General features: G+C 43.9%; 1 protein-coding gene across 5 annotated transcripts in view; it reads right to left on the minus strand.

Moving 5' to 3' along the window:
• FBRSL1 (fibrosin like 1) overlaps positions 1-25,245 on the minus strand; it is a 1,300,479-nt gene that overhangs the window by 870,063 nt on the left and 405,171 nt on the right. For all 5 annotated transcript variants that reach the window (XM_085635474.1, XM_085635477.1, XM_085635475.1 and 2 more), the window contains exon 2: positions 15,501-15,686. In XM_085635474.1, the coding sequence (XP_085491600.1) occupies positions 15,501-15,686 (186 nt within the window). The remainder of the gene's footprint in view (positions 1-15,500; positions 15,687-25,245) is intronic.

Genomic DNA, 25,245 nt, shown 5'->3' on the forward strand with positions numbered 1-25,245 from the left:
TATTTGGGTTTCGCGTTTCACTGTGTCATGCCTCAAACTCAAAGTTTCGAATCTGTGCTCTTCGACGTGGTTCAATCAGGTCTACTAATATGTGCCCCAAAAGCTGGCACCCATCACAGGGTCATCCAGAAACGTTTTTTTTCATCGTACATAGTCGTAGTACCAGTGAATAGATAGTGCAGGAGATTGTTAGGCGCTTCTTTTGCTGTTTTAAAGAGAAAGTACCTAGACTGAGACCACAGTTTGACATAAGTACTCTCTGGACATTAACATTGAGCACAAAAGTTTAAGACATCTGAAATGCCTGGTGTCCTGGCATTTACACCCCAAAGTGCTGGAATTCCTAAGCAATACAGCCAATGACAAATACATTAAACATGTGACTTTTAATGCATGCATAGAATTGTTTGTTCAACTCGAATGGCAGAAGCTCTTGTGCACCACATGTGGTGTTTGTGCTGCTTTTTTTCCGACGTTACTCGTGCTAACAGCACTAAATTGCAGTGCAAGCAGCGATATGTGCATATTTTCCCGCCCAGTGACAGAACTCTGCAGAATGTTATAGCATTTTTTTATGTGACGCCGCAGAATTTTTACAGAGTGAAACACTGCAAGTTGTGCCCACCCCTAGTCTTTAATGTCTTCCCTTTGTCTTCCTACCTTATGAATTGCACCTCATTTGGCACACTTTGTCGTATAGTTCCTGCGACTCCTGCTCCAGATTAATGTGATTAGACGTGAAGGGGAGCATGGCAAATCTACAGACAAATGTTAGTGAATATCTACAGAGTTAAAGTATGGGAGTTTTCACCGATGAGGGGGTCATGGGGTGGGGGAACTACGGAGCGATGAGGGGCGCTGGTGGAGGGTGGCAGTGAGGGAATCTGAGGACTCACACACCCCATGACCTCCTCCTCACTGAGGAGGAGGTCATGGGGTGTGTAGGAGCTACGGCGAGATGAGGGGTACTGGTGGAGGGTAGTAGTTAGGGAGTCTGAGGAGGAGGCCATGAGGGGGAGTGGCTACGGAGAGATGAAGAGGGTGGTTGGTAAGTTATCTACAGAGAAAGAGGTCAAAAAGACTTTTGTACCAGCACTAAAGCCGGCCCTGTCAGGGCCTTTCTGTTTTTGTTTATTTAATTAACAGTCATATGATTAGGACAACTGACTGTAGAGCATACTTTAACATGCATGCTGATTACATTTACTGCTATATTCAATGTTTCAAGTTTGAAGGTGATTTTACTTTTGTTTTTTACTGGGAATAATGAAAGTGGAACTGAATGGTGGCTGATATGGGGCTGGGTCCCAAGGTCAGCTGTGAGATAAGGTGTAATGTAGAGGGGTGGTAGAAAAGTGGATCATTAAGTCTGTAAGGGAGTGCGCTGCACAGTCATGTGTCAGGTGGAGGTAGTAATGAAGAGGGTTTCTCCCTGAAGGCTCGCACAGAGGGAGCCCGAGTAGAGTCACTTGCTAGATACTCCCACCTTAGAAACCTCCTCTTCCCTTCAAAGGGACATTACATGGGAGAAAAGCACTTTTTTAGAGTGATAACATTTAGAAAGAGAGTGTGTTTTACTGTACCTTGTAAGACTAAGGAGAGATAAAAGGAGGGCCCAGAAGCAGGCCTGGCTAGATATATAAGCGATAAATCGGGCCAGCAGTGGCCCACCCGAATGTACCTTTGGCTCACCCAAACAAAAATTCCTGGAGCCGGGCCTGCTACCTACACCCCCCTTTTGCAGGCAACCCCTTGGTTCCTCCTTCCACCGGCGGAGTCCACTGCTGCCGGAGTGAGATGGTGGTGGCTGCCTGCCTGTGCCTGCGAGAGTGGCTATGCTAGTGCAGCACTGTGGATATGTGTGACTGTGCTCCCATTGGTGGCGCTGTTGTGCTGCTTGACTCTTGGGGGGCTGTAACTGGGGCGAAGGTTGGGGTCAGCAAGTCTGCTTAAAATATATTTTTCAGCACAAGCCCCAACTTGGGGCTTGTGCTGAAAAATATATTTGAAGCAGACAACAGGGCTTTCTAGAGTTTATTTATTTATTTATTTATTTTTAACACGACTGAGTCCTTTTGTTTTGTTTTCCACTGGCCACTGCCTGGTGTTGCCACCGGGCTCTGGCAATGGCGCCGCTTAGGCTAACGCGGGGGGCCTTTTTTAGCTCATGTTCAGGACAAAGGCTTTGTCCTGAACATGAAAGATAAGTCTGTTTTTTTGGGAAGGAGTCCGAGCCATGTGGATTACCGAGTTTAACAGAACATACTGCCAACACGTGGCAGTCAGCCTGGTCGGCGCTGCGTTCAATCCTTACATCAGGGTGGTTGTTGTAGTGTAGTCCGCATTGTTTCCTGAATTAGGTTAGAGGTTTCAATTCGGTGTCACATTATTGTGTGGTGCACATGGATTTTTCTTGTATCTAGATGTCATAGTGATTGTGCAGTCAGTATTCACGCTAAATAACCGATGTAGAGACAGCGCCTTTAACCGGCTGCTAACACGGTGCCTCATTTTGTATTCGCTGTAGGAAGTGTGCTTCGTATTCAAGGCACACAGCGACAAGATGATGAGCTGCGCACAATATGTACATGCCTTTAATTATCTCAGTAATTTCAGCATCGCATCGACAATATCGGCGAGTGACCTCAACATAGAAGAGGGCATTGCATTGAAACACAGACATAGGCAAGTCAAAGGTGGCAGCTGCTTTTCTTTTAAGATGGTGTTTACTTTAGGGCCACACCCTTGCAGCAACATTCTCCTCTCGCTACCATTATGGGGATACATTAAATAAAAACAGTACTAGACAAATCACATCTCTCGGGAGAGCAGCATTTTATTAAAGCACTCCAAAGTGTGCCCCTCGTGCACGTTCTTATTAATAAAGTTTTCACCAACTAATGCGAACAGAATTTGAAGCTAGCCTACAAGAAGTGACTTATGGGCTCCAGGATCATTCGCGATTCTGATATAGGATTGTAATTTAACATCTTATGGTGCAGGTTATAGAGTAAAGGGCTTAGCGCTACTACCATCTTCTTCAATGTAATGTTTGACCTCTAATGGGCCTTTGTACCCTTGTATCAGTTCCATCTGTTGAAGGTCGCCCTCGGTGCGTTCCCTATGCGCTGCCTGGCTCAGTTGCTTCATGAATCATGACCTATATTTTGTTTAATTTTCTGGATTTCAGGCCGGATTTCACAAGAAAAGAGTTTGCGCTGGTAAAATGCGCACTTGCGTGTTCAGTGCTAGTGTCTCTTTTGAAAGTCGCATCCTGCTGCTAGGGCCTTCTCTTTTGCTGTGTGAGGAAACCGAAACGGCCCCAATCAGTTCCGCTTGTCTAGCGAGTTAGCACTTGGCAGCCATATGCCAAACAACACTCTCCCTCCTGACCCTGGCGCACATAAACAGACACACACTCAGGGAGGCGGTGACGTGCTGGTGGGTGCAGTGAGGGAGGTTTGGGGGGGCAGGGCATGACTATACCAGCAAGTTAAAGCCGAAATTGGTCGCTTCAGTGTTGAAGGGGAGGAAAGAAGTAATACCTTTGTCATGATGAAACCAATTGCTATTTGACACTTCTCCAAGTAGTCGGGATCGTTCACTTCTATACGGTGCAGCTTTTTATGCGGTTGTACATTCTGAAGCAGCGCATTGATTCAACAAGATAATCTGTGACCTCCCCCGAAACAGTGGCTTCTATTTCCGCGCTGTGTTCTTTATCTCGCAAGTACTGCTACGCTACCTCGCTGAGGCTCAGTGGACTGTGTGCTCATGTGTGACATCACATGTCGGTGCTTAATGTGTGTCAGCGTATAAAATAAAAAAATCAGAATGTAGTTTTTATTCTGTAAAGTTGACGTTGAAACAGTCTTAAAAAGCAAAAAAAAAAAAGCCTAAAACACAGCACTTTTTGTTGAAAAATCAAGAGTGGCCTGAAGGGTGTTGTGATCATCCCAGTACGGCCCCTTAAAGAGTTCTGGGCAGCAATGTATGCAATTTCAATCTTGTACACCTACTCAGGAAGTAATCTGCAGGATGTAATTTCACTCTGTACTATGGTATCTCTAAGCATGTCCTAGGTAGTGGACTCTATTCTTCAGTTGTGATCTTATTCTGTTTCACACCATGCCTCAGCCTGACTCTGTTCAATGAAGCAGTTTCTCCTTCTGTTGAGATTTTATTTTCTGCACAGTTTCTCTGAGTCTGTCCTAGGAAATACTCTCTTGAAGAGTTATGATCACTCAACATTGTGCAGTCTATTCGTGACACATGATCCGAAACTTTAATATGCTGTTTCTTACAACTGCACAGGAGAGAGGCCTCTCACTCTGTCTTGGCCACCACTTCCATGCGACCTCACACGACCATGTGCAGTCTCTCAACAAATTCTGAGAAGCGATCAGAAAAATAATTTCAGGCTATGTTGATACTTTTGTGGACGCCAGGCATGTGCAGATAGACTGATAAAAAGAACCAACCAGAAGGCACTGACATCATTATTAATGCTGATACCCCAAAAAATAATAGTAGTGTTAATGATAATACTTCCCAATGAAAACGTACATGACTGAAAAGGAGCCAATTGAGACTTCTTGAGTTGGAATTATTTACATGTTTGAAATTCATAACATGTGTCTGCAAGAGAATGGGTGATCCTCTATTTGCCACGTTATAGCTGCCTGAATCTGTGGGATTCCCTGTTTAGGAAATGAAATTGTGAAAAGCATGCTCTAGGCACACGTCTCACAACAAGTTTCTGTATACCATATAACCAAGCCCCATGCATTAGATGTGGGATGTCTTGTTTCAAATGTGTTATCAGTTTGCATCAGCTTTGAAAACCCTCTTGTCTATCATTTTAGATTTTCACAATGGATATCAAAGGTGCTGGGAAGAGAAAATCACACCAGAAAGGAGGAGCTGAGAAAGAACGTGAAAAGAAGAAAAAAATGCAAGAGAAAGAAGCAAGCCGCTACCACAAAGTGACGGATATTTTTACTCCCAAAAAAGATTTGATTTCTTTCGAAGGCGGCCACACGTCCACCAGCCTCAGTACTGAAGGTGCTGAACAAACTGCTGAAGGCCAAAGAACTGAAATAAGCAGTGAAGGCACTGTAACTCAGGACGCTCCCAGGTATATAGACGATTACATTGAATTAGAAAGTCATGTAGATTCCGAAGAAAAGTGTCAAGAAGAGGGCCCTGTAGTTGAGAAATCAGCATGTGCTGATGTGACTTTAACTCATGCAGCTTTTGGAAAGAGGAAAGTGCACAAGAAAGGAGGAGCTGAGAAAGAACGTGAAAAGAAGAAAAAAATGCAAGAGAAAGAAGCAAGCCACTACAAAAAAGTGACTGCTATTTTTACTCCCCAAAAACATTTGATTTCTTTTGAAGGTGACATCACGTCTACCAGCTTCAGAAGTGAAGCTGTTGAACAAACTGCTGAGGGCCAAAGGACTGCAATGAGTAGCAATTCCACAGTAAAGGAGGCAGCTCCCAAGTGTTTAGAAGGTGAAATTGAAATAGAAAGTGGGGAAGATTCCAAAGACAAGTGTCAAGAAGACCTCATAGTTGAGAAATCAGCATATGCTGATGTGACTTTGATTGATCCAGCGGAGGACCAATGGTTTTTGAGACCAACATCTGAAAATTTGAATGCGTTTTTTAAGTTTCATCCCTGTCAACCTGATGGTCTACGTTGGAATGCTAAAAGATTATATCGGCAAAAAAATGGGAAACCAAGGCAGTGGTTGACTTATTCACACAAAGCCGAAGCCTTTTTCTGTGTAGTATGTCTAGCTTTTAGCAAACAGACAGATAGAAGTGCTTTCATTGATGGCTGTTCTGATGAAAGGCATATGTATCAGAGAATCGATGAGCACGAAGATAGCATCCTTCATCACAGTACTTCGGAATCCTTCATGATGAGATCAAGAAACATAGATATATGTGGCCATCTTTTTACAAAGTACACAACTGCAAAACAAGAGGAAGTCAAGCGAAAACGTGCCATTTTAGAAAGAGTAGTGGAAACAATAAAACTGATTGGCAAAAGAGGCCTGAGCTATCGAGCAACTACTGAAGCTAGCTACACCTTAGAAGATGAAACATTGGATCATGGAAATTTTTTGGAACTTCTTCAGTATCTTAAAAAATTTGATCCATTATTGAAAAGCCATCTTGAGGATGTAATTAAAAAGAGTAAAAAACATCATGAGGTTGCAAAGAGTGGTAAAGGGCGTGGCAATTTGGTTACCCTGATTTCAAAAACAACTGTAAACTCTCTCATAGATATTATTTCCTCATTAATAAAAGAGGGTATTGCTGAAGAAATCAGGGACGCCGAAATGTTCTCAATACAGCTGGATACAACACAGGACATAAATGTTGTAGACCAGTGCTCTATTATAGTCAGATATGTGACCGATGTTGTCCACGAACGTCTTGTGTCTGTTGTTAATTGCACAATGACAACTGGAAAGGCATTGTGTGAGCTAGTTTGCACTGCACTTCAATCCATGAACATTAGCATTGCAAATTGTGTTGGTAACTCAACAGATGGAGCCTCCAATATGCAAGGACAGTATAATGGGTTCACAGCATGGCTGAGTAAAAAAGCACCTGATCAGATTCATGTGTGGTGCTACGCGCATGTACTTAACCTTGTTATAACTGACGTAACTAAAACCTCTGTATCTGCAGTATCACTGTTTGGGCTGTTAAATTCTTGTGCCGTATTTCTCAGAGATTCATACCTTCGCATGAACGTGTGGCGAGACAAAAGTATTGAAGCACGGTTTCGGTCCATCTCTATAATTGGAGAAACAAGATGGTGGGCCAAGGATGTAGCACTCAAAAAAATCTTTGGTCTATACAATGACCCAAGCAAATCTGTCTACATTGAGGTTCTTCAAACTATGGAAGAGATATCCACATCAGATAACTTCAATGATGAGATCAGATACAAAGCCATTTCATTTCTAAAGTCACTAGTTACATTTGACACCATTTTGACTGCACAGATGTATCTGTTTATTTTTCAAAATACCACTCCTTTATCTTTGTACTTGCAAACACAAGGTCTTGATGTACTGCAGGCATATCGAATGGTGACTAAAACCATTGACTCCCTACAGCAACAAGGTCGGGATTTCAGCAGCATAATGAATGCTACAAATAAATTCATCAATTGGGCAAAAGAAAAATTAGTTCAGTGTGATAGCGAAATTTGTATTCAAGTTGACTTCCCAGAGGTTCGAGTACGCAGGAAGAAGATGATGCCCGGCGAAACTGCGACTGATGAACCCATCAGGTCAGCTACTGATAAATACAGGATAGAAGTTTATAATACTGCAATGGACAAAGTAGTTACCAGCCTGCAAAGTCGATTCACAACTCATGGCCAGTTGTTTGCAGATTTGGCATGCCTGGACCCCAGAAACTTTCCAGACATCGTCCAGAACTTTCCCCAAAATGCTCTTCAACGACTAAGTGGCTTGTTAACTAGATTTGATCCGGAAGCATCTGTTGAAAAACTGCAGCATGAGTTGCTTGATTTTGCATCTAAGTGGAGCAGACTAAAACTCAGTATTGAGGAAGAGTACAGTATCACCCAAGAAGTTGAAGATGATCAAGACTTAGACACCCATTATCTCAACTTTGAGGATGAGATGATACAGTACGCTAATGTTGGGCAAAAAAAGTATAAGTGTAAGACTTGCAAGGACTGTATTGCTTGCTGCTATAGTTTGTTATTGCGTTATAACCTGTACAGTAACACCTACTCTTCCCTCTTTAATGCCTATAAGTTGGCATTGACACTTTCCTCCTCTCAGGTGGCTTGTGAAAGATCTTTTTCGAAGCTCAAGTACATCTTGAATAGGCTGCGTAATTCTCTCTCTCAGTCACGTTTGGAAGCCTTTATGCTTATGTCTGTGGAAAAAGATGCTTTAATGCGAATAAGCAATGAGAAAATCATTGATCTTTTTGCCTCCAAAAGCAAATTGATGCAAGGCATGTTAACACTTTAAAATGTGAGCTTAAGTTACCACACTTCTAAGCTGAGCACTTCCAAAAAAATATTTTCTTTGACGGTTGCACTCTGGACATGAAAAGCATTTGACATTTGCACGTTACCTTCAACATTTTGAGGGCCATTTATAAATATTAAACATCGCAGTGCAATAACCAGAGTTGACCTCCTTGCGTTGGCTCTCTTTGAGCCTGCTTTGCACCACGCACACACCTTTGTACCATAGTGAAAGGCTGTGAGCATTACGTTTAGCATAGGTTTTGCACTGAAACAACAAGTAATATACATCCACTACAAAATCCTATGCTTAGGAAAACTTTAAAATGTTTACTGTACTGTATTTATGCTGTAGTGTAGAGCATACATGCATTCTTGGAACACTTCAAGAAGGTGTCAGCTTTTGTCTTAAATCTAGGTCTACTGTAAAGCCCTACCTACTAACAAAGGTAGTCTACCTTTGTTAGTAGGTAGGGCTTTACATCAAAACCCATGGGTGGTTGCTTGGGGACTTGCTCCCACATCTCATCTGTGAAACACCCTCTTGACACAAACTAATGCAAAGTGCAACTGAATATATCACTTGTTTGAGAAGAAGTACGTTATTATGTTTCATATTAAGGATTTGCTACTACAGGCAGGTCATGTTAACTGTTTACAATGTCAATATGCACACAATCATAATGTTGTGCACTGTTGCACTTTACATAAGATGCTTTATTTTAGCACTATTTACAAAACTCAGGATATAAAAATCATTTAATGTTTGCACATTGTCTTGTACACTTTTTACTCTGAACCTTTGCACAATTGTTTGAAGTTAAGTGCGTTTTTAAATGTCTTTATGCTATTTTATATGAAGAATAAATTGGTTATATTTAAATTCATGTTTTGTGCTCGACATTTCAGTTTTTAGTGTTCTCTGTAGGAATGTCTGTGTTTTATGACTGTGTATCTTGGTGCTCCTTAAGGTAATCATTTACTATGCTTTAAAAGTTAATACAATCCAATATGTAATGAAAAATGTGTTGAAAAATACTTTTTTTTTTGGCCTTTCTGTCTCCCAAATTTCTTGTGTGGGGGGGACAAGTTCAACCCCCCCAAACTCCCCCTAATAGTGGTTGCTCACTGCGCTTGCTCGCTACACACCATGTGGGGGCTGGTCTCACTTTTATTTCTCTCTGATTTACTACTCGTGCCTATTTTTGGTGCTCTCTGAAAGAATGTCTATGGGTACATATGACTGGGTGGGTAACCTGGTGCTCTTGAAGGTCATCATCTACTATTTACTGTGGTTTGAAAGTTGATACAATTGAATATGTAATGAAAAATGTGCTGTAAAATTCACCATTTTGGTCGGTTGTTTTCCAAAATTTTCTTGGGGGGAGAACCCCCCCAAACCCCCCTAGTAGCGGTCGGGCTCGCTCGCTGCGCTCGCTCGCTACGCGCTGGACGGAGGCTGGTCTGCCAAATTTCACGGGGGCTGGTCTGACAAATTTTGCCAGGGCTGATTTCAGTTCCCAGTCCGGCCCTGATGGAAGGGGAACCAACAAGTGTGCAAAGAAAGGATATAACATGCCACTGAAGAGCTCGTCACAGAGCTGCAACTGACCAGGCCATCCATGCCACCAGGAGACCAGCGGCAAGACTAGGCAGGAAGTGACGCAATTAAGAGTTCAGGTGATGAAGATTGAGGCAGGGGGAAATGAAGTATTCCAAATGTATCAGTTCAGTCCGGGAACGAATGTTCACCTGCTAGGGCACTGAGGTGGATAAGAATTTCCGGAAGTGACCCACCACCAGTAGCATAACGAAAGTTTAAGGCCCCCCCCTGCAATGTACACAGAGGGGCCCCCGCTCCAGATTTTATCTGGAGTGCTCAGACCTGAGTACTATGCTGAGGGGGCCCCTCGCACCATGGGGGATGCAGGGGCCTGTGTTACGCCAAGGCCCGCCACATGAAATAATGAAAAACAGACCGGGAATAAAGGAAGTGGGTGACCACCTTAGAGACTGAATGAAGCTCAGCTATCAGAAGTGTACAGCCACTTTGTATGTGTAACTAGTTGAGGGCAACTGAAGCATGGCCGCTGGAAGTGTATGGCCACCGGTAAGCCTGAATGACTACGTATGAGTTAAACACGGCTTCTGTATGCGTACAGGATGACTGACCAGCGAAGCAACCACAGCTACCGGAAGTGTACAGCCACCCAGTATGCTTAACTAGTCGAGGGTGAATGAAGCACAGCTGCTGGAAGTGTACAGTCACCTGGTATGCTTGACTAGTCGAGGGTGAATGAAGCACAGCTGCTGGAAGTGTAGAGTCACCTAGTATGCTTGACTAGTCGAGGGTGAATGAAGCACAGCTGCTGGAAGTGTACAGTCACCTAGTATGCTTGAGTACTCGAGGGTGATTGAAGCACAGCTGCTGGAGGTGTACAGTCACCTAGTATGCTTGACTAGTCGAGGGTGAACGAAGCACAGCTGCTGGAAGTGTACAGTCACCTAGTATGCTTGACTAGTCGAGGGTGAATGAAGCACAGCTGCTGGAAGGGTATGGCCACCGGTAAGCCTGAATGGCTGTGGGAGTTAAGCACGGCTTCTGTGAGCGTACAGGATGCCTGGCTGCTTGACAGCGAAGCAAGCACGGCTGCCGGACGAACGGCCAAGGTTTCAGATTGCTATGTGTGACATTTTTTTAATTTCAACATAATTATGAGTGACATTTCAATGACTATGAGTGACACCAGACAAATCTTAGAGCCTCAGTCAGCAGCTCTGGGTCACACTGATCTTACAGGCTCAGCCCTCAGCCAACACACCCATCCCTTAGGGTAGACTGATCTAAGAGGCTCAGAGGTTAGACTGATTTTAGAGGCTCAGCGGTTAGACTGATCTTAGAGGCTCAGAGGTTAGACTGATCTTAGAGGCTCAGAGGTTAGACTGATCTTAGAGGCTCAGAGGCTAGACTGATCTTAGAGGCTCAGCGGTTAGACTGATCTAAGAGGCTCAGAGGTTAGACTGATCTTAGAGGCTCAGAGGCTAGACTGATCTTAGAGGCTCAGAGGTTAGACTGATCTAAGAGGTTCAGAGGTTAGACTGATCTAAGAGGCTCAGCGGTTAGACTGATCTTAGAGGCTCAGAGGTTAGACTGATCTTAGAGGCTCAGCTGTATAAATGAAGAAATCCCTCCAAGTAACTCATCAAATCCTGACCTTATCTGTATGGAGGTACCATCTGCCCCCACGCAAATGATGTCACAACAACATTAGCAAAACCCGCCCCCAATCTGCATGAATTATGTTTAAATTATCTAGTTTTGTCCAGAAAGGGCTTGTTAATTTCTGAACATAACTCATTGCCCTCAAATGCCAGTCCCTTATTAGTAAATTAATTAATTAGCCAGTAAATCTCATCTTGCCATTTTCTGAACATGCTATCATTGTTTCCAAATGCCAACTTTGATTTTTAATAAATAAACTCATTGACTCCTTGAACACCAGTTTGTCATGTAATGGAAATTGACTTTTTTTTCTGCAAACATCACAGTACATAAGTCAAACGCATTTACATCACCTTGACAGTTTTGTACAGTATAACTATTTGTTCTGATAATACTTTTAATTTTGGTAAGTTATCTAATTTATCGTCAAACATTCTCTGGTCATTTTATGAAAATGTTTTTTTCGTCAGCATTTCACTTTCAGTGAAGTAACATATTTTAGACATATTTTGCCAGTTTCCACCAGCCCCGGGCCGGAAATAATTTATTTTATATTACCTTTGCTCTCTGAGTGCCACTCAGGCTGCCAGCTGTGTGTAGAGACACTGTTTAATACATTGTAACATGCCGGGCCCAAGAGCAGGTTTCCATGGCAACCACAGTACTCTCTGGGCCCAGCTCATACTGCCTCACCGAACATTGCGGGGCCCAGTTACAGAGAAGTTGAGTGCATCTCCTGTAGGATAGAAAAGCGCCTTAGGCAGTGCTGCTGAGGAGCTAAATATGTGTGACAACACATTATAGTGCGGTGACACCCACTACAATGCGTTACAAAAACGCTTAATGCGTGGCAATTGACAGGACTAGGTCACCTGAACTAAAAGCCAGAGCCGGCAAATGAGACTCAAATGTATAAGGAGTGGTTAACAGCCGACCTGGCTGTGCTCAGCCCGCAGGTGGAAAATGAATAACAGAGGGACCCGGAAGTGAACAGCCACCGGAAGCGAATCATCACCACATAAAAGAGGTTATGGAGGCAGCTAGTTGAGAACAGTCAGTGGGTTAACGATTTAAAGGTCCTAATTTGGATACAGACGGCCTAAGTGAGGATTGCAAAAGGTCTGATAGCAGGCAACAAAAAGTTTATGTGCGATCTATAAACATCTGTGCTGGGCATACACAGGCCTGGGCGTGGTCTTTAAAGTCCTAAGTGTATTCTAGGAAGGTGTGAGTGCAGTGTACAAAAGGCTTTGCGAGGCTTGCCGATGTGCAGCACGCTCTTGTATATGGTTTGATGGAGTGAATTGAGCATTAGAGCCCCCTTCCAAGGGCTATAATGGTTGTTAAAGGCTCTTTCCCCGAGTTATTAGCCAGAGCCACACACGAGGGCCTAAAATGAGGGAAAGGGCCTTTAACATCCGTTATAGACTGAGGCAGATCGGTATAATACTATTAGAACATGTGGCACACTGCAGGTAGAATATTGTAAATCATAAAGGGAGAAACAAAAAGACAAGTATTGAAATGTGAGAGCGAAAGTTCTTTACCAGCCAATATGGACTCTGAGCCACCTCCGTATCTTCAATGGGGCTCTAAACTTTTCAATGTTCTAATATACGATATGAAGCAAACACAAGGAGATGTTGTTTTTGCATTTGTCACCCCGAGTGGGCCGGGTATGCTCAGACCATCCGTTGCACATCTGGGAATCCTACCCAAGATTCAGACGAGAGAAGAAACAGTCCGACACAACTGAGCAAATTTCTGAATGCCAAATTTGATATCTAAAATTATGTTAGAAAGTAATAGTTAGTAGGATCCAGTTTAAGCTGTGTGTTTTACTGTTATCCTTTGTGTGGTATGCTGGATAGTATGATTGAAGAGAATGGGAGGTGAGAGTGAAGTATGATGGTTTTGTATGGGGGTACCATAACTGAGAGATTGAATCTTCATGTCTAACCAAATACGAACGACTATATGAATTTGTATATCTGTAAATGTTTTTTATGAATATATCAGCACAAAAAAAAGATAATCATATAAAAAAGAATCAGAGCAAGTATTTTTGATAAATAATAAAATCATGAAAAAAATCATGTGATGAGAATTTGTCTATGGGGAAATGTCATTTTTTGAGTGATTACCAATGTTGAAATGAAATAGGTCAGATAAGAGGTTTTGTTTCAGGTGGTTTGCTTTTCCCCCCCTCCTCTTGGAACTAAAAGTAATTAGGGGGTACCTTTTTCTTGCATAATGTGGGTCCCGTGCTCTCCATGCCACTGGAGTCAAGCTATCCTGGCTGATGAGGGGGGAAACCCCGAAATTGGTCCTAGGATGCTTGTTTCCAGTCCAGGGAGGACTTGGGCTGGCCTGTTCCCATTGGGCACAGGGTAAAGACTGATTTGCATATGGCTGGGTTCAAACTGGAATGGCATGGGGATTTAAAAAAACGATGGATTTAGGCCCAGATCTCTGTACTGGTGTGAATGTATGACACTGTTCTGCATTCTGTCCATCAATTGTGGTTTTTGCTAATATACGATATGGGCCTTGATAAATATTATCATCTTCTTTATTTGTGCGTAGCCTTGAATTTGGTCCTAGAATGAGGCTTTACCATGGTTGCATTGGTCATTTCTTGCTACACGTGTGCACTTTATTTTTGTGTGTGCAAAAATGGCACGTGTTCTGCTTCCCACTGCTTACTCTGAAGGGGAACTTTACATTTTCACTGCTTGACACGAACAGCAAGGAGGTAAATGTTTCCTACTCAGCAGGGCTTTAATTTGTAAAAAAAACATAAGTGCCAGGGCTCTTGTCAGGAGGCCACTGCAGCTTGCACCAAACATTGCCCCTGCCATGCTGCCAATGATAGTACCAACACAACTACTAACCATCACCTTCCTAGAAGTATGACAGTTCGGACTAATCCAAACCACCAAAGCTATAAGAATGGCTTGGGCAGCAGGTAATAGTATTTTTTAATGTATACTGAAATAATAATTAACTGTTTTTGTGGTCATCTCTAAGTTAGGTAGACAGTGCCACCATGTGGCAGACTGTCACAAGAGCCGGTGTTGACACTTAAGTGCTGGTACCGAGCACCAGAAACCTCAGGCTCAAATTAAGCACTGCTGCTTAGTGACCTTGCAGGGGCTGTGGATGCTGCCGTGATAGTCCTGAATGTAACATGCACTAATGCTTCTGAATCCTTGCCATGGAAGCATAGCTTCTGGCTTGGTGTTGCTACTCACCCGACAAGGGGCTCTGAGGGGAAGGTGTTCCACAGGATATCTCAGCCCTGCTTGGTAATGGAGGATTTAAAGGGAAAACAGATGCTAAAGACATGCTGCAGCCAGGAAAATATACTGAAAAACAATATGTCTGCAGACCGTATGTGAGATGTACTGCGCGGCTCAGTATCATGGCAACGTAATAACATAATAATGTCCACAAGGCAAGTAATGAGGTTTTAAACTCACGAATGGGGGTGTCTGATGAACAATGTTTGGGGTTTATACTGTATTCACTGTAATATTACTCATTATTGCGGAGTTATGAATTAATGAATGAAAGGCAACTTGTATATATAGCGCCTGGTTACTCCATGGAGTGTCCTGGCGCTCTGCACCTAAACCATCACTGCCAAGCGTATTTCAGCCAATCAATCCTGTTTAAAAAGCCACGTTTCAATTTCTTTCTCCTCCTTCTTCTATCCATTATTCTGTGGCGATAAAATGAATGCACTTAATATAGACTAGGTCAGTACATGATATATAAGCTACTAAGGTTTGTGTGTGCTTTGATGTATGCGTTTTCTGGTCAAGCTTCTCAGGTATACCTTACAAAAGCTTCTCTGAGAGGTCTGTTGAATTCCTACACCCCGGTATTCCCAGGTCTATAGCCCAAAGAAGGGGATGAGAAATACCTTCTTTTCTCGGCAGAGGCCAGTACTCTTGTACAGCATTGCTAAAAACCATTGTCAAAGCCAGTAATTCACCAAGGCAATACCAATTGACCTTGCCAGTGCTTGTTTTCTAAATGTCAGTTACATTCCGTAGGGCCTGTGATCATCACTTCAACTGCAGCAGTAGAGAAGATGTGTTGAAAGTGGCCAAGATAAAAATACAATAAAACAAGCAAAGCATGAGATAACGGCGATCAATTATTTTAACTTGTTTGGATGCACGGCGTGCTCGTTTGAGATCAGAAGAAACTGATGAACACTTCAATGACATGTCCTACCTGCTTGGAGATCTTCAGAGGGAACCTCTTCCGGGCCTGGTGGTTGCCCCGCTCGGACTCCTTCTCCGAGATGTCGTGGTTCTGCCCATTCTCCACCGAGAGGTAGTTTTCGGACTCTCTGGCCTTCTTGCATGGCTGTCTCTCCCACTTCTCCTTGCGCTCCTGTGGCTTCAACGCCACGTCCTTCTGTGGGACGAGGAAGAGAAGAGAACATCGCTTAGCTCCCAAACTTGATGATCAAGAACATCGGAGGCTTCAATCAATTCTTATAACACAACAGCGGAATAAGGCACAAGTGCGTGTGGTATCTTAATCTGTGCCACTGCTGAGTACCCTGCATCTTCATTTACCACAGCGGGTCAACAAACGCGTCCATTGGTAAAGGCAACTACAAGCAAACTAGTGAAATATGGGCCAATACTCAGGACTGCTTCTAAACCGCCTCTCGCTCGACACTCAGTTTGTCATTTCAACCATCAACGACATGAATGATGTTGACCCAATTTTTAAATGTCTTTGGGGACACTGACAAGAACACAACATCCCAAGGTAACAGCTCAGGCACAACAACGTCCTTCCTCTCCGCATACATGCAGGGGCTGACGGCGACTCACAGGATCAGCGGCCTCATGGGAATACCCAAAGTAAGACCTCACAAGAGCAGAAGATAGCGCTTAGAAGAGCTGGGGGCACAGAGAGAGCAAGGGAACCGGTCCAGCAACAGAGACCTGGGCTCTCGGCATCAATCACCAGAGTTAACTAAGGAGACACACAAAGCTGCAGGGATGTCACCTCGCGAAGAGCACCGTCAGACCCATGGGGTCAGGACACTTACCCCACATGGCTCTAGGGCCCTCTTGGAAATGATTAGGGCCACTAGGGAAAGATAAGATTCCACCACCTACTGCATAATTTGCAGATTTAGGGCCATATGTATCAAGCAAAATTGTGATCGCAAACGCCGAAATTCGCCGAATTTCGGCGTTTTGCGATCGCAATTTTGCTAAGTGGTATGTATGACAGCAAATCTGCGTGCAAAATAAGGAATCGCAAAATTTACGATTCCTTATTTTGCAATTCCATTTAAGGAATCGCAAATTTTGCGATTCCTTAAATGCAATGTAAGAATCACCTAAAAAGTGCAATTTTGCCTTAAGGAATTGCAAATTACCACCAACTACAGGTTGGTGGTAATTTGAGATTTCTTTCAAAAATGCATATTTTTGCATTTTTCAAAGTGGCATGTGGTGCACACACATGCCCTTAGGGCATGTATGTGTGCCACATGTGCACCCATGCTCATTTTAGGGGTGCAACAGGGTGTCCTTTTGACACCCTGGCACACATGAAATTGCATTTTCAATTTGCGATTCTCTAATTGAGAATGTCTTCCCATTCATTCCTATGGGCCTCTAGGCCCATAGGAATGAATGGGGAGGTATTCCTTAATTGCGAATTGCAATTTGCAATTAAGGAAAATGTAGGATTCGCAAAATTATTTGCAAATCCTACATACATAGTATTTTGCGATTCTCAAATAGCGATTCTCTAAAAATCGCTATTCGCGAAACCAAAGTTTCATACATATGGCACTTAATCACAAATAGCTTCTTGCGCGACCGGATCAAAAGTTAATAATAAACAGACATGCCGCATGTGGCGCAGCGCAGGGTAAGACCTCGTACAGAGATGAACTGGTCCCTTTCCAGTTACTGATTTTTGTATTTGGGTATTAAATTGACACGCGAGGTGCCTCCTTCGCGCAGACGGTATTAATGTCCCCAACTGCTGGTTTGGGACACACCTTTTATCCAGGGCACGAAAACATCCTGAAAATGTTAAATGTAATTCAAACAGGGTGGAAATTGTTTATATGGTTATTAAAATGTTTTGTTTCATTATTTGCGCAAATGTAGGTTACAGACATTTGTCTCAAAACTGGAGCTAATGAACGAAGTGCTGAAGAGGCCAACCATGTGGGCATGAAGTAAAGCCAAAAATAAAGACCAGTTACAAAGCATAACTGGGGTGGCGAGAAAAAAGACCACAACTTGTAAGACATTGAAAGACGACATGTAAGGTTGTTTTCTGCGCAGTGTAACACGCTGTGCTTTACACAAACTATTTTACTCTGGGGTTAAAACAGACGGTATCACAACGTGGCTCCTCGAGACACAGTACAATCATTGTTGGTGACTTATAATTAGGGCTCCCGGTTTTATGGTATTTCTTTTTTTATCATTTCTGTCTGTATTTATCCATATTTATTTATTGTCAACTTTATCTGTATTTATCCATATTTTTTATTGGTTTTGTGAAAAAAGTAATGCCAAAACTGGTATATTTCCACATTTATTTAACCAATAAATATGGAGTCATGCTTGAATGCCTGCCACGTTTCAGTGATCTGAACACCTGCAGAAGATAAGTCAATGCACTTATATTAAAATATGCATACTTCAGTATTAGCCTTCTCCATATTTACTCCTGTTTAAGCCTCTTTACTAAAATTGTTTTCTTTTTTCACCCCCTCACCTATCAATCCAAACAATTACTGACCTGGCAGTCAGGCCAAAGTGTATTTAGACTTACTCAAAAAACAACCAATTTCCGTTTTTATCCACATTTAAAAATTAATACAGACAAGAAAATAAATGGTTTTCTGTCAGTATTTATCTGTAAAAATCAGTAAAAACGGAATACAGGGAGCCTTACTTATAATTTCAGTAGCATCTGGAGAATTGTGTATACTTTTCTTTCCTAAAAAAACCTATATATTTAGAGTTTGCATCTATTTTGTAAGAATGAGTGTTAAAATGACAAACTTGCAGCTCACTTTGTCAAACAATGTACTGCTACGCGGTCTCTTTCCACCGCTGCTACACAATCCAGTGCAGTGGTGTGTGTGTGTGCTACACAAAAACTTTACAACATACTCTAGTCATAATGAATATTTTCTCGTTAGCTCCTTTTGATCTAGAATTGAAGAGTCATCAATGTCCTTTGAACTCCGCAAACACTTTATGATCAGGACAAGGAACTGCTTTAAAGGGCAGAGGATGAACTGCAGAGATCATCATATTTTTTTCACTTTTAATGAAATAATTAATTGAATTTCTGAGGACTTTGTGCAGCTTTGTGTGACCGCATTCTGTTATGATGTAGCTGTGCATTATTGCACAATATAGACCATGTCAACTGTGAAACACTTCTTTCCGGCAAAAAGAAATGCACATTTTGCCCTTTTTCAAAATTAATCAAGGCCCATGAAAAACCTGAACTGCGACACAGTGTGAACATAAATAGCTGGTTTTCAGCAAAAAAAAAAAAAAAAATGATCACTGAATTCCAAATTTCTGTGGCATTTCACATTATCCAATGTAGTGCTGCATTAAATGTTTGACAATAATGAATAACCAGTATTGTCAAAGCCTGTAGGTCTTGCCTTTATAATGAGTGCTGATTGGTTGGCTTTTCCAAAGTTTGTAAAGTATTGTTTAAAAAAAGTAAAAGAAATCTAAAAACAGTAGAAAAAGAAAAAAAAGTACCTTATGGCATCTAACAACTGTTCGTTGAATTCAAGGTTTTCAATCTTTATAAATGGCGTGATTTATTTTTCAAGTTTGATTCCCTCCCAAAACTCTAAACAGAATATAGGAATACTAAGTAAGTGTCAGAATCTAAGAGCACCCCCTTGCCAAGGACTGATTTACTTTCCACCAGATTGAACCAGTTGGTCCTCCACAGTAACCCAGAGACATTAATTGGCCTCCAGGAGAAGTGTCATGCTAAGTGCAACTTCTGCCTCAGATGAGAGCTGAGTGATGCAGGGGCTGGCCATTCCACTTGTGCCAGAAAAGCCCTTGTGCCAAAGCGGTGCTTTTGTGCAATACGCGGAACGCAGGAGATAAAGCAAAAACCACTCTTGAACTCTGCTCCTCGGCTGCATTACAGCAAACATATCCCAGTTACTGCTTTTATAGGCAAGCTGGGAGGGTTGGAGAGAAAACACTGGCGGGGTTATGAGGGGGGAAGCAACAGACAAATGAGAGAGCTAGAAAACACATGCACTCTCGTGAAGTGCTGAACGAGAAAGGCAAACAGTAAGTGCCTCAATGTGAGCAGTGGAAGGACACAAATCACCCGATCAAAGGGATTATAACGAGGCTACACTCCAGGGAATGGGCAAGCACAAGAGGGGGAAAGCAAACCATTGAATAAGAAGCAAGCAAATGAGGGTGACACTGAAGACAATTAGTGGAAGGCATGGGATCGCGGTTTACTCACTGTAAGTTAACAATAGGTCTTTCCAACCAGACCTAAAAAAATGTGTTTGTTGTAAAATATTTAGAGTGTGCAAACAAATGTGCACACAAGAAAGCCTCAAAGATCCGCTGGCACGTGGTGAGAAGTACAGCCTCGGACATCTTCTGGTACATGGTGGTTGGAGGCCACTACAGCCTCAAACGACCTCCAGTGTGTGGGGGTCAGTGGAGGGTTGGGCAGCTTAGCCTCAAACATCCTCTGCTCTGCGGGCCTTTAAGCATCTAGTGGTATTTTAGAGGAGTGGGCAGGTTAGCCTCAGATATCTATGTGTGGTGGGGAGTGGGCTCACAATATGCAGGTGTGTCTACATTACACTCCGCATTAGACACACAGCACAGTCCTTGCAGTCTGCACATCTCCCTACACCAGGCACAACAGTGCAGCACTTACTGTCTGTGTGTCTAAACTACACATGATACCAACAGTGCAATGCTCAAAGTATGTAGATATGACCACATTACACTCAGCATTAGACACACAGCACGGTCCTTGAGGGCAGCACATCTCCTTATGCCAAGCACAATGGTGCAGCACGTACCGTCTGTGTGTCTACACTATGATACAAATAGTGCAACGCTCACAGTATGTAGGTCTGTGTACATTACACTCCGCATTAGACACACAGCACAGCCCTCACTCTCTGCACATCTCCTTACTCCAGGCACAATGGAGCGGCACTTACAGTCTGTGTGTCTACACTATGATACAAATAGTGCAACGCTCACAGTATGAAGGTCTGTGTACATTACACTCAGCATTAGACACACACAGTGCAGTACATAGGGTGCGTGCATCTCCTACGCCAGACACAATGGGGCAATATTTCCAGTCTGCGGGAGAGGCTACACTGAACACACAATGCTAGCAGTGCAGAGTTCATAGCCTGGGTGTCTGCCCACACTAACCTGGTGTCTGTACAATCCGCCGTGCCCGCCCCTACAAAGCACGTGATGCAAGCGGGGCAGTGTCCAGGCTGCCTCTGGGGCCATCTGTACTACACAAGACACACCTCATGCATATTAAAATACGAACAAAAGGAAACGCGGCCAAACTGCACTGGTTTCTAATATAAAGTGAATGATTTCCACAGAACCTTTGCAGAGGTTCTTAGCGCGCAAGGACGCTCCACGGATGCCCGTCGGCTTCCAGGCACTGCACTATCCTCACTGAAGGAAAACAGCTGGTAGAGCTACAGCCAGGGCCAGCCAGGGCCACAGAGCAGGTGCTACAGACAGTATGCAGAGCGAGGCTGGTCTGTAGCTGTTCATGACAGTCAGACAGACTCGCACGGACATCTTTCAACATGAAAATATAAACCATAACCTCTGCCCTGTGCTAACCACCTAGCAGGCCGCAGAGATATCTGCTGATCTCCCCCTTGGGCAATCTGCCACATGTCTGCATACCAGGGTGTGCCAACATGCGAGGAAACGGACCTGAAACAGGCCAAAGACATGAATCCACTTTAAGCCAAAACGTGTGACTTAGGTGTCTGAAAAGCATAAACGGCAAAGAAGCTTTGGTAAAACCACACACTAAACGAACATTCAGAGTATGGATTTTCCCTTCTGGGTCTAACAAAAGCAGACTGTTCTTCAACCTCCTCACCCTGGGTCAGAGAGAGGCTACCGGATGCTGCCAAGACAATGACCACATTAGATTCTCCTGCCTATGATTACAGAGGCAAAGAGCCATCGTCCACTTGTGGTTGGCCACGACCCACCAACTCACAGCCCACCAGCTACTTCTGCTTCCAGATGCTGGAAACACCGCTCTGTCCTGGGAACTGGTGTCTGGTACACAACTGGTCGCACTGCAGTCGCGTCATCAACTTGGCACATTGGTAAACTACTAAGAGGTTAGCACGTGGGAGTAAAGTCTACTTAATGTCATCAGTTGCTGTAGTTGCATTGCAGTGCATGATACTCGAACCTGCTATTTACAAGTTTCACAAACTACACAAGTTTGTTGTGAAGCGCTTTATGAACGTCAAGCCGTGATGAATGTTTGTGTTATTTTGGGGTGTGAGAAGTTTTACCTATGCGGAGTACTCACAGCCCAGGCAAGAACAAACACTGCACGTAGTTCACAAAATGCATCTTTTGTGTGAAAATCTGAATTTTGTGGTGTTATTAGCACATGTTGATTCTTTTCATGATTTGGAGTGAACACGTGACCTCGTGACCTCGTGTACCTCTTCCAGACTAGTGTGATTCCACGATTTCATCTTGTGGTCACCGAGTGAGTACCTGAAGCAAGATTTCGCCTTTGCGTTCTGTTGGAAGCAGACTCTTGGCGGTTCAAGCGTTAATCGGATTCTATTTGGGTCACTGTAGTGTCATTTACCCGAACTGCCCGTGGCCTAGTGTACAACCTATGAGTGCTTCGGTATGCGGCAGTCCGGCTTGTGGCTGCTCTGTGCAGGTAGACACACGCTGAACCGACCCTACAAAACCCTCAGTCACTGACTTCCCGCAGGACAGAGAACCCAAGGTACTCTGTCGCTGCACCCTCGCTCCTACAAGCATATTGAAAAATACTGCCACGCGAGGGGTCTCTGCTCTACAGAGGGGACTCTCCATGTGGTCCACAGGGTTTGTAAGTTTTTCTTATGGTTCCCTAAACTCTGGCAGTCACTGCCACTGCTCCTGTGTTGTGACCCTTCTCTGTCCACATTAAGAAAGAACTCGAAAACATATCTATTCTCACAACCTTTGTTGCAGGTATTGCCAGCCTCTTACCTCCTTCATTCCTAGCGCCTAAAGACTCTTGAGTGGAAGGGGGCATTAGAAATGACAGCTAATGTAACATGACAAACATACACTGCCGACTCCTGGAAAACCTACACAAGGTATGAGTCACAGGCATGTTCTGTGCGAGACACAAGTTACAGGAAAGGTAAGTCCCACAAAAAAATTAGCTTTAATGAAGAAAAAGGATTGACCACAAAAACACCAAATGTGGCAAAAAATGTTGCAAGTACAACGCAGGTGTCACAGCAGTTCCTCGATACAAAAAAATGCACAATCACCAATGTGTAAAACAACCACTGCACGATTAAATGTAGTGCCTGCGAGTGAGTAACAAACGGTGGCCACTGAGAGCTATGGAAACTCATCCCGCGGGAGTTCCACGACAGATGATGCTCAAGGAAGAAAAACTACTCACAGATCTGGCGTCACTAAAGATGCTTCTTCGGCACAGCAGACTGCGGAAGTGACGCGTCGGTGCCCACTGCTCTCTCCGGGCCAGAACAGCAGGCAGCTGCCAGAGCAGCAGAGAGCTGGCAGGCAGTGCCACACCGGAAGCAGATGGTTCATGTGCAAAGCGAATGCATATCTCCAGGCCTGGCGACTCCTGTGCAGGACGCGGTGCCACCAACCAACGCCCCCCCCCCGGAGGAAGTACACCTCAGCCGAATCCCTAAAAGAACCCGCAAGCGTCCGGTGGCGAAGTAGTGCCAGCAGTAAGGGGGGCATGTGCCCAGGCAGGAAAACAACATATGTCCACACGTAGTCACGTCACGAATTGGTTTGTGGTGTGTGGGAAGTATCAGGCAGTATGAGGGTGTGCGGGTCTTGCCTGTCGATGCATTTTCATTTTTGGGGTGTGGTCCGAGGTCCATCGCGTGCAAATCGAAAGGGAAAAACAGTCATTTCAGTATTTCATTTTCACTGCTGTACAATGAAGCCAATGAGAAGCAGGAGTAGCAATGATCTATCCAAGGGACATTAAACGGTAAAATCCGAGCAGAAGGGGTTAAATATGTCCCGGAACGTAAAACCTCTGTGTACAAACAAGTCCGTAGACACAGTCAAGGAGCCACTGGTAAGTCCGCATCATTTGTGACATGTTCAGCTCTTTGCATTCTGGGACTTGTAGTTTTATTTTCGCCTATTAAATGCCACCCTGTACGTTTCTGCATGTACAGTGAATTTGGTCAAAAAGCTGAGGTGTATTTAAAGGCCTCAGGACATGCGACTCCTCACCACTACGTGGCATGCCCGGGTGTGCTTCCATGCACCGGAAGTGGTTTGTGCTCACGCCCTGTAGACATTCAAGCAAGGAAATATCAGAGGGCTGGGTCAGTGTTCTGTGGGAAGTTGAACAAACTGCCCTCCTTAGCAAATGTTCCCGCCTCCGGATATACTATTAAAAGGCTGCTGTGGTTCATCGCACCTGGCGCCTCGTGCCATCAACAAGGTGTACCTTTATGTTTGTTAGCACAGCGCCCACAGGTGAGGCCTGGTAACCATGGTAGCCATGCACTGCAACACTTTAACCGCACACCAGCAGTAACCAGTCTTGGAACCATTAATCCCACGGGAGATCTTCGTGGACATAAAACTATACAGGTGCGAGGGTACCTGGACCTGTGGGCAGCGGGTAGGGAAGTGGTGTCACCACTGAAAACCTCACCTGGAGCATCCTGACCCTTCCTGGCAGGCGGCCAGTACACAGGTCACACCCGGAGGTCTGCATGCCATTCTGAAGGCCTTATGTGAGGTATAGTGCCCAAGACAGACCACCACACCTGAGCACTGTGCTAATTCTGTAGACCTCACCAAGAGAAGTGCTCTGCTTGAAGCAGTAACACCATGAAGTGTGCATAAAGTTCTACAGGCCTCACAATACAGAGGGCCGGCTGAAGGATTGCGCCCGGTGCTGCAGGGTTCATCTGGAGTACAGCGCTAGAAAAGGCAGTGCGCTGGAGTACGGCAACTCGTACAGAAGGCCACACATAAAGGGCGCGTCCAACCCTGAAGGCGTCACCTGTAGCATTGCGCCAGCACAGTCACTGCTGGACATTATGTAAAGTTCTTGAGGCTTCACTCCAGTACGGTGCCAAGTACGACAGGTCAAAGGTGGCAGACGGCGTGAAGTGTGCAAGATCACATTTTGTATGGTGACCGGTCCTTAAGACCATGTCTGGAGAAGAGTCTAGCCCTGAAGTTAACACCTGTAAAGTTGTATTCGGCTCTATAGGCAATGCAAGAAATTCGATTTTTATTTGGGGTGGGCAACTATCTCCGTCAACGAACAATCCTTGTCACGGGGACACCTCAGAGCCTCAAAATTAATCTGAGATTAATCCCCGATAGCTATGGCTCAGAGTAGACAGGCTTAATTTCGAGGCAATGATTAAATATATGCAGTACCATAACAGTAATAAAGTGGAAAAGCAGAACATTAAACATCCCAAACCAAATTAGAAAAATAGAGTAAAACGTAATGAATAAAAAAACCCCGAATTACAAAAATCCAATATGGGGAACCGGAGATATGAATGTTTAAAGTTTCTAGTAGGAATAGCACCAAGAAGCCTAAAGTGCTAATGACAGTCAGTGGCCGCAGTAAGACTGGACCTTCATGGACAACTTGATGGAGACCGCGATACAGCACAGGTTGGATACCCCAT

Source organism: Triturus cristatus, chromosome 11 (genome assembly GCF_964204655.1).
Source record: "Triturus cristatus chromosome 11, aTriCri1.1, whole genome shotgun sequence".
In the NCBI taxonomy this organism is placed as follows: Eukaryota; Metazoa; Chordata; class Amphibia; order Caudata; family Salamandridae; genus Triturus; species Triturus cristatus.